The 9,827-nt window shown below is 60.0% G+C and overlaps 1 protein-coding gene across 1 annotated transcript; it reads right to left on the bottom strand.

Moving 5' to 3' along the window:
* Nucleotides 1–930: 930 nt before the first annotated feature.
* Nucleotides 931–4,598, bottom strand: LOC123724095 (proline-rich extensin-like protein EPR1). The gene is made up of 2 exons (XM_045687018.1): nucleotides 4,286–4,598; nucleotides 931–4,175 (listed from the first exon to the last, which is right to left on the bottom strand). Exons 1-2 carry the CDS (start codon nucleotides 4,596–4,598, stop codon nucleotides 931–933), a joined length of 3,558 nt encoding a protein of 1,185 aa, XP_045542974.1.
* Nucleotides 4,599–9,827: the final 5,229 nt, after the last annotated feature.

The raw sequence follows: 9,827 nt of genomic DNA, 5'->3' as shown, positions 1-9,827 counted from the left end.
GAGGGGCAGGCCACAGAGATATGCAGATGGCAGGTGCAGGTGCAGCATGAGGCATAGTAGGCAGAGGGCGTTGCAAGGAGAGTGCAGCACAGGGCAGAGGGCAAAGGAGTGGGAGCGGCAGGATGAGGGGTGGAGAGGGTAGTGGCAGGTGCAGGGTGCTATGCAGAGGGGTAGAGGCGAAGGGCAGGGGGTGGGTAGGTGGAGGTGGTAGGGGTGAGGGCAGAGGCAGCGGTGCACAAGTGGATTGCAGGGCAGAGAGGCTATGAGTAAGCGGCAGGGCAGGGCAGATGCGATGGAAGGGAGACTGCGGGCAGAGATGATACATGGCGAGCATGGCGATAAGGGCAGATGGCGCAGCGAGTGGATATGCGCAAGAGGCGGGAGTGGCGGGATGCGATGAGGCGGCAGGGCAGGGCAGAGCGCATGAGGATGCAGGGCAGATGGGCGTAAAGAGTGATGCGGAGGGCAGAGGCGCGCGTATGATGAGTGCGGCAGGCAAGATGACATATGGCAGCGCAGGCAGAGGCATGTGTATGCGCAGGGAGGCAGAGCGCCGATGATGCGGCAGGGCAGATGAAGTGCATGCATGGCGGCAGAGGGGGCATGAGGGAGGCGGCAGGGCAGGCAGAGGGCGAGCTATGATAAGGAGGAGGGAGGGGCAGAGGATGCGGTAGGTGTTGCAGAGTGCGGCAAGGGCAGGGCAGCAGGCGAGGAGTATGTGAGGTCGGCAGGGCAGAGATGGCGTGAGGAGTGGATGGTGGTAGGGCAGGGCGCGCATGATGGCGCAGGGCAGAAGGCGGGCGATGGGATGCCAGGGCAGAGGCGCGTATGAGTGGATATGAGGGGCAGAGGCGCATGGTGGGGCGGTAGGGCAGAGGCGGAGTAAGGAGGAGGTGCAGCAGAAAAGAGGGCAGAGAGTGGCGGCAAGGGCTAGAGGCAGGGCAGATGGCGAGCTGAGTGGTGGCAGGGCAAAGGCGGAGATGATTGGCTGCAGGCAGAGGTGGCAGCAGGGGAGCGGGGGCCACAGGCAGAGGGTGGATGGAAGGTGGCAGTGGCAGGTGGCAGAGAGGGCATGATGGAGTGCAGGGCAGATGTATGCGTAAGGGGAGCTGAGTGCAGCACGTGTAGGGCAGAGAGGGCGCAAGGGGGGTGGTAGGTGCAGGGGAGCGGGGTGTAAGAGGTGTAGGTTAGCAGAGGTAGGAAGTGTAAGAGGAGGGCAGGGTAGAGGCGTATGAACGGGAGGGGCAGGGCAGAGAGGGAGGAGCAGGGCAGCGTAGATGAGGCAGTGAGGCAGAGGATATGGGGGCGGCAGGGCAGGGCGCATGAATGGAGGCATAGGGCAGGGTAGAGGGCGTGGCGAGGGCAGGCGGACAGAGGCAGGGCGATGATGGCACTAGCAGGTAGGGCAGATGTGCGCATGATGGATATGGCGGTAGAGGCAGGAGGCAAGAAGAGGAGGCAGAGAGCAGGGGCGAGGGTGGGCAGGGAGAGAGGCGCTGGCGGAGGAGGAGGCGGGGGGCAGAGGAGGGCGAGCGCGAGGGAGAGGGCGGGGGAATGAGGGAGCGGGGGGGGAGGGCGAAGTGAGGCCAGATGGAGGTCGTATGGCGGCAGATGGGGAGAGGACGGCGACGACAGGCGAGGGGAGATGCGCGGCGCGGCAGGGCGTTGAGGGCAGGGCAGGGGGGCAGGGAGGGGCGGGAGGCAGAGGGGCAGGTGCGGGAGATGGAGCGAGAAAGGGCAGAGGGGGCAGAGGAGGGAAGAGGGATGAAGTGCAGGAGAGGGCGAGGGAGGAGGGCAGGGCAGAGGGCGAGGCAGAATGGGAGCAGAAGGCAGAGGGCTGGGGAGGGAGAGGCGAGGGGCAGAGGGCGCAAGGAATGAGGCAGCGAGCGGAGGGCAGACCGACAGAGGCGGGAGAGAGGGTGATATGGAGTGCAGGGCAGGGCAGAGGCGATTGGCGAGGGGCGGGGCAGAGGGCAGAGGTGGCGGGGGGATGGTGCGAGGCAGGGCAGAGGCGGGCGAAGGAGGGGCAGGCAGAGAGGAGAAGAGGGGTAAGGTGGGGAGGGCAGGGCAGAGGGCGCATGGATTGGAGCAAGGCAGGAGGCAGAGGGAGGGAGAGGCGGGGGAGGCAGGCGGCAGAGGCGCATGATAGGAGGCGGGGCAGGGGGCAGAGGCAGAGGAGGGATGCAGGGCAGAGGCGCGGATGAGGCAGGGCAGGCGAGAGTGCGGGTGAGGGAGGCGGAGTGGAGGCGGTAAGGCAGAGTGCGCATGAGGGGAGGGCGCAGAGGCAGGGCAGGGAACGCACGATGATGGGGCGGGGGGCAGATGGCAGAGGGCGTGAAGGCGAGAGAGGCAGGAGGGGCAGATGGGGGCGAGCAGGAGAGGGCAGGGGAGCAAGAGAGAGGAGCGGCGCAGGAGCGAGGGGGCAGAGGCGTGAGAGCGGTGCAGGGAAGTGCAGGCAGGAGTGAGGCGGGCAGAGGGCAAAGGAGTGGGGGCGGAGGAGATGCGGCAGGGCGGAGCAGTGATGGAGATATGGCAGGCAGGCAGAGGCGTGGCATGGGGAGGGAGGTGGTAGGGTAGAGGGCCAGAGGGGGCAGGGCAGAGGGAAGGGCGGGGCAGAGGGCGTGGGAGGGGCAGGCAGGGCGAGGTAAGAGAGCGCGTGATGGGGGGCAGCAGGGGCGGATGGAGGGGGGGAGGTGGATGATGAGCGGGGACAGAAGGGTACAAGTGTGAGGGAGGCAGAGGGGCAGAGGGGTAGGGGGGGGAGGTGGGGGGGTGAGGTGGGTAAGGGTGGAGGTAGGGCAGGTGCAGAGGAGGTGTAGGGGGGAGGTAGGCAGGTAGAGGGGCGGAGGGAGGGGCAGGCAGGGGCGGGCGCATGGACGATGCCGAGGGCGGAGGGGCGTACAGAGAGGCAGGGGCAGGGGGAGGAGGGACGGAGCGGTGGCAGAGGGGGGAGAGGCAGAGGGCGTATGGAGGGTGCAGGGCGGGGCGCAAGGGGGAGGTGAGGCAGGCGGGGCAGAGGGGCGAGGATGGAGTGGCAGGGTGAAAAGAGGTGGGTGATGCGGCAGGGCAGGGCAGAGGAGGTGGCGGGGGGTGGAGGGCGGCAGAGGCGAAGGGATGATGGAGGGCAGAGGGAGCTATGTGGAGGCGGGGGGCGGAGGAGTGGAGTGCGGCAGGGCGAGGCCAGATGGGAGGCAGGCAGGGAGAGGCGCGAAGGAGGGGGGGCAGAGGGGCAGTGATGGTGAGAGGAGTAGCGGTGTAAGGGGAGGATGCGGTAGGGCAGAGGCAGAGAGGTGTAGGGGGGGGCAGGGGCGGAGGGCGCAGGAGGGGGGGGCAGAGGGCAAGGGGTGATGCGGTAGGCAGGGTAGGGCGAAGAGAAGAGAAGCGGCAGGGCAGGGCAGAGGGGGTGGAGTGAGGAGGACAGGGCAGGGCAAAGGAGGCAGGCATGAGGAGGGTGAGGGGTAGAGGCTGGGCGGGGATGAGGAGGGCAGAGATGGGGCGGGCGAGGGAGGATGGCAGGGTAGAGGGGAGGATGCGGCAGGGCAGAGAGGCGTAAGGGGGCGGAGGTGGTAGTCGTAGGAACAGAGGTAGATGGGATGAGGTTGGAGGGAGAGGGCGTATGGGAGTGGAGGCAGTAGGGCAGAGGCGCGTAGGAGTGATGCAGAAGGGGCAGAGGAAGCCGAAGGAGGAGGAGGGGCAGAGGCGCATGAGGGAGAGGCGGGGGCAGAGGGCGCATGATGGAGCAGGGCAGGGCAGAGTGCTGATGATGAGGCGAGGCAGAGGGGGGAGTGGGGCAGGCAGAGGCAAGTATGGTGGGCAGGAAGCGGAGGGCGCATGAGCAGGGTAGGAAGGGAGGGGCGAGCGGGTGAGCGGCAGGGGGGCAGAGAGGCGCGAGGGCAGAGGCATGGGCAGGAGGCAGATGGGGGAGGGAGGGCGATGATGATGCGCAGGGCAGAGGGGTAAGGAGGAGGGAGGAGGCAGGAGGGGGAGGGGCAGGGCAGAGGGGCGATGGGTGAGGGGCAGGGAGGGCAGGCGATGAGGGGGCAGGGCGGGGTAGGGAGGGGCAGAGGGGCATGAGGGAGGATGGCAGGGAGAGGTAGACGCAAGGAGGGAGGCAGAGGCAGGGGCGGAGGTGCATGATGAGGAGTGGCAGGCGAGAGGGGCAGGAGAGAGCGTGGCTAAGGAGGGCAGAGGGGTCATGAGAAGAGGAGTGGAGTAGGTAGGGCAGAGGGGCGTAAGGAGGGAGGGAGGTAGGGCAGAGGTGAGGAGGGGAGGGGTGAGGCAGGGCAGAGGTGCGAGGAGGAGGCAGGGCAGGGCAGGGGCGTGGGAGAGGGAGGTGGCAGGCGGGCAGAGGCGCGAGGAGGAGGTGCGTAGGCAGAGGTGCGTGAATGGAGGCGCAGAGGCAGGAGAGGCTGTATGATGGCAGGAGGCAGAGGGAAGGAAGTCAGTGGCAGAGGGCGATGGAGGATAGTGGCAGAGGGGCGGAAGCGAGGGGGAGGGGGCAGGGCAGAGGGCAGGGGGAGGCAGTAGGGCAGAGGAGGGGTGCAGAGGTGAGAGGAGGTGGTAGGGAGGGGCTGAGTAGTGGAGTAGGGGCAGGGCATGAGGAGGGATGGGAGGTAGGGCAGGGCAGAGGGTGTAAGAGGGGCGAGGCAAGGATGTGGCGAGGGGCAGGGCAGAGTGCGCGGCGTGGATGAGAGGAAGAGGTGAGGGGGGCGGAGGGAACGTGTAGGCAGAAGGAGAAGGTGTATGGTGAGGCAGGGGCAGAGGGCGTGATGGAGGTGGCAGGCAGGCAGAGCAGAGAAGGAGGGGGGAAGGGCAGGTGCGTGGGGGTGCGGGCGGGAGTGGCAGTGGTGGGCGGAGGTGCATGAGGATGAAGGAGAGCAGAGGTAGAGGGTGTAAGGAAGGAGTGCGGCAGAGGAGACAGAGGCAAGGGGAGAGGAGGCGGCAGGGCCGGGCAGAGGGGTGCAAGGAGGAAGTGGCAGGGCAGAGGGGGCGAGGAGGCAGGGCAGAGGGAGGGCGAGCAGCGGCAGGGCAGAGGCGTTAAGGGGAGGAGTGGAGGCAGGGCAGGGCAGAGGTGCGTAAGGGGAGTGGAGGCGGCAGGGCAAGGTATGGAGGCAGGGGCAGAGAGCAGGTGGTGGAGGGAGGAGGTAGGGCAGAGGGGCAAGTGAGGAGGTGGTAGGGTAAAGGAAGAGGGGCAGGGAGGGAGGTTGGGTAGGTGGCAGAGGGGTACATGGAGTGGAGGTGAGAGGGCAGAGGGAAGTAGAGGAGGTGGTAGTGGCAGGCAGAGGGGTAAGGGGAGGGAGGTGGTAGGGTAGAGGGGTATGAGGGAGGTAAGAGAGGGGTATGAGGGGGTAGTGGAGGAGAGGGGCGTAGGGGAGGAGGGGTAGGGCAGGGGGAGGAGGTGGTAGGGGAGTGGGAGGAGGAGGTGGTAGGTAGGGTAGAGGGTGTAAGGGAGGGAGGTGGTAGGGTAGGGGGTAGAGGTGTAAGTGAGTGAGGTGGGTAGGGTAGAGGGTGGAGGGAGGGAGAGGTGGGAGGGATGGAGGGTAGAGGGGGGGGATGAGAGTAGGGTAGGTAGAGGTGTAGGAGGAGGTAGTGGTAGAGGGGATGAGTGGATGGGTAGGGTAGAGAGGTGTAAGGGAGAGGGTAGGGGGGAGGTGTAGGGGAGGGGAGGGGTGGTAGGGAGTAGAGGAAGGTGTGAGGGAGGGGAGGTAGAGGTGTGTAGAGGGAGGGTGGTAGGGGTAGAGAGGTGTAAGGGGAGGGAGGTGGTAGGGTAGAGGGTGTAAGGGGAGGAGGTGGTAGGGTAGGGTAGAGAGGGAGGTGGGAGGTGAGAGGGGGAGGGGGTAAGGAGGTGTAGGGTAGAGGGTGTAAGGGAGGGGAGGGGTGGTAGGGTAGAGGGGGTGTAAGGGAGGGAGGTGGTAGGGTAGAGGTGTGTGGAGGAGGTAGGGTGGTAGAGGAGGGAGGGGAGGTAGAGGGTAGGTAGAGAGGGTGGAGGTGGTAGGGTAGAGGGGGTGAAGGAGGGGGATGTGGTAGGGTAGAGGGTGTATGAGGGGAGGGTAGGTAGAGTGTGTAGAGTGGGGTAGGGTAGGTGGGAGTGATGTGGTAGGGTAGAGGGTGTATGGGAGGGAGTGGGTAGGTAGAGGGGTAGGATGAGGGTAGGTAGGGTAGAGGGTGGGGCATGAGGATGGGTAGGGTAGAGGGGGTGAGATGAGGTAGGGTAGAGGTGTAGGGGAGGGAGGTGGTAGGGTAGAGGGGTGTAGAGGGAGGGAGGTAGGGTAGAGGGGTGTAAGGGGAGGGAGGTGGTAGGGTAGAGGGGTGTAAGGGGAGGGAGGTGGTAGGGTGGTAGAGGGGTGTAAGGGGAGGGAGGTGGTAGGGTAGAGGGGTGTAAGGGGAGGGAGGTGGTAGGGTAGAGGGGTGTAAGGGGAGGGAGGTGGTAGGGTAGGTTAAAGAGGTGTAAGGGGAGGGAGGTGGTAGGGTAGCGGGGTGTAAGGGGAGTAAGGTGGTAGGTTAGGGTAGAGAGGTGTAAGGGGAGGGAGGTGGTAGGGTAGAGAGGTGTAAGGGGAGGGAGGTGGTAGGGTAGGGTAGAGAGGTGTAAGGGGAGGGAGGTGGTAGGGTAGGGTAGAGAGGTGTAAGGGGAGGGAGATGGTAGGGTAGAGGGGTGTAAGGGGAGGGAGGTGGTAGGGTAGAGAGGTGTAAGGGGAGGGAGGTGGTAGGGTAGAGGGGTGTAAGGGGAGGGAGGTGGTAGGGTAGGGTAGAGGGGTGTAAGGGGAGGGAGGTGGTAGGGTAGAGGGGTGTAAGGGGAGGGAGGTGGTAGGGTGGGGGGTGTAAGGGGAGGGAGGTGGTAGGGTAGGGTTGAGGGGTGTAAGGGGAGGGAGGTGGTAGGGTAGGGTAGAGGGGTGTAAGGGGAGGGAGGTGGTAGGGTAGAGGGGTGTAAGGGGAGGGAGGTGGTAGGGTAGAGGGGTGTAAGGGGAGGGAGGTGGTAGGGTAGGGTAGAGGGGTGTAAGGGGAGGGAGGTGGTAGGGTAGAGGGGTGTAAGGGGAGGGAGGTGGTAGTGTAGGGGGTGTAAGGGGAGGGAGGTGGTAGGGTAGGGTAGAGGGGTGTAAGGGGAGGGAGGTGGTAGGGTAGAGGGGTGTAAGGGGAGGGATGTGGTAGGGTAGAGGGGTGTAAGGGGAGGGAGATTGCTATCATCATAGAGTAGTGGAATTATAGACCTAAAGGCCCATAGGTTCTTAAGCCCAAAGGCCAGGTGCATAAAAACAGGTGCCTTTCCACAATATTTTACTCCACAGGGAATTCCTCAACCATGTCGTGCACCTGATGTGTTGCTGTACTACATGAAATGCCTCATCACCAGACACTGGTTTCTAGTTGTTTCAGTGTAAGCATCCCCCAGGGTAAACATTTCAGCTGTAATTAGAATAAATGACCCTCATTAAGTGGTAATGGTTGTAATTACATGACCTCCAGTCCTGCCCCCAGTGTGGTACGGCACACTTCAATCACACAGTCTCCTTCAGCACTCTGCCATCTACCCACTGCTCACAGCAGCCTGTGAAACTTGTCTTGTACTCATTTGTAAACAGATTAAGACTGTTTTTTCCGACAGTGAATTGCCTCGGGGTTTCTAACAGAGTTTTGATTTCCTTCTGCCTTGGCAATCAATGGATCATACTGTCATACTGCTCAACTGAATCCAAAATGGCAACCTATTCCCTACATAATCACTACTTTTGACCAGGGCCCATGGGGTTATGGTATGAAGTAGTGTACTAAAAAGGAAATAGGGTGCCATTTGGGACACGGACCTAGAGTCTGGTGAAGACACCGAGCTGAACCCAGGCAATGGTGATGTGTATGGTGTATAGGGCTGATTTTAAATCAGTGGTGTGTATGGTGTATAGGGCTGATGTTAGATCAGTGGTGTGTATGGTGTATAGGGCTGATGTTAGATCAGTGGTGTGTATGGTGTATAGGGCTGATGTTAGATCAGTGGTGTGTATGGTGTATAGGGCTGATGTTAGATCAGTGGTGTGTATGGTGTATAGGGCTGATGTTAGATCAGTGGTGTGTATGGTGTATAGGGCTGATGTTAGATCAGTGGTGTGTATGGTGTATAGGGCTGATGTTAGATCAGTGGTGTGTATGGTGTATAGGGCTGATGTTAGATCAGGGGTGTGTATGGTGTATAGGGCTGATGTTAGATCAGTGGTGTGTATGGTGTATAGGGCTGACGTTAGATCAGGGGTGTGTATGGTGTATAGGGCTGACGTTAGATCAGGGGTGTGTATGGTGTATAGGGCTGACGTTAGATCAGGGCTGTGTATGGTGTATAGGGCTGACGTTAGATCAGGGGTGTGTATGGTGTATAGGGCTGACGTTAGATCAGGGGTGTGTATGGTGTATAGGGCTGACGTTAGATCAGGGGTGTGTATGGTGTATAGGGCTGACGTTAGATCAGGGGTGTGTATGGTGTATAGGGCTGACGTTAGATCAGGGGTGTGTATGGTGTATAGGGCTGACGTTAGATCAGGGGTGTGTATGGTGTATAGGGCTGACGTTAGATCACGGGTGTGTATGGTGTATAGGGCTGACGTTAGATCAGGGGTGTGTATGGTGTATAGGGCTGACGTTAGATCAGGGGTGTGTATGGTGTATAGGGCTGACGTTAGATCAGGGGTGTGTATGGTGTATAGGGCTGACGTTAGATCAGGGGTGTGTATGGTGTATAGGGCTGACGTTAGATCAGGGGTGTGTATGGTGTATAGGGCTGACGTTAGATCAGGGGTGTGTATGGTGTATAGGGCTGACGTTAGATCAGGGGTGTGTATGGTGTATAGGGCTGATGTTAGTGAGTAAGACCTTTAACCCTTTCGTGCGAGAGTTCCAAATATCTCTAACGGTCGCCCCAGCGTGAGTTTTTTTTATGCGCGTGATGTTAGAACGTTCTCTCCATTCCAGAATGTGATTGTTACACAACAGTACATTTAATCCGCAATGCCCTCAAACCAAGGAACTTAGCCTGTTTTTACTTATAGGCTGTTTCAACTTCAATTTCAAATGATTTTCGAACAAGTTTTTATTTTCTAAGAACAGTTTGAATTGAGGTGTGTTCCGCCTCCTCTTTCATTCACATAAAAATAGTCCTTTTTACTTTTGCGGACAATACATTTTTGGGGCATTTCTGACCCGGACAAAATTCCCAACGCACTTCCCAATTGTTTGTGCAGTTCAAGTCTGCAGACATTTGTGCATCTCCCGTCAGGACAGGATCTGCACACGTGTTCACATTTTCCATCTGTTGCCCGCATCGCTATCATTGTTGTTTTCGTTACTAATAATAACTTTGGAAATGTGTGCGTTTCTATCAAAGTAAGTGCCTTATTGCGTTCCCTGTGGCTCAGTTGGTAGAGCATGGTGTTTGCAACGCCAGCATGGTGTGTGCAACGCCAGGGTTGTGGGTTCGATTCCCCCAGGTGGCCAGTACAACAAAAATATATTTATTTTATTTTTTAATTATAATGAAATGTATGCATTCACTACTGTAAGTCGCTCTGGATAAGAGCGTCTGCTAAATGACTAAAATGTAAAATGTAAATGTAATGTTAGATCAGTGGTGTGTATGGTGTATAGGGCTGATGTTAAATCAGTGGTGTGTATGGTGTATAGGGCTGATGTTAAATCAGTGGTGTGTATGGTGTATAGGGCTGATGTTAAATCAGTGGTGTGTATGGTGTATAGGGCTGATGTTAAATCAGTGGTGTGTATGGTGTATAGGGCTGATGTTAGATCAGTGGTGTGTATGGTGTATAGGGCTGATGTTAAATCAGTGGTGT

Source organism: Salmo salar, chromosome ssa09, assembly GCF_905237065.1.
Source record: "Salmo salar chromosome ssa09, Ssal_v3.1, whole genome shotgun sequence".
NCBI classification, from domain to species: domain Eukaryota; kingdom Metazoa; phylum Chordata; class Actinopteri; order Salmoniformes; family Salmonidae; genus Salmo; species Salmo salar.
Note: the sequence above shows the minus strand (reverse complement) of the source record. Positions and strands in the feature narration are given on the sequence as shown.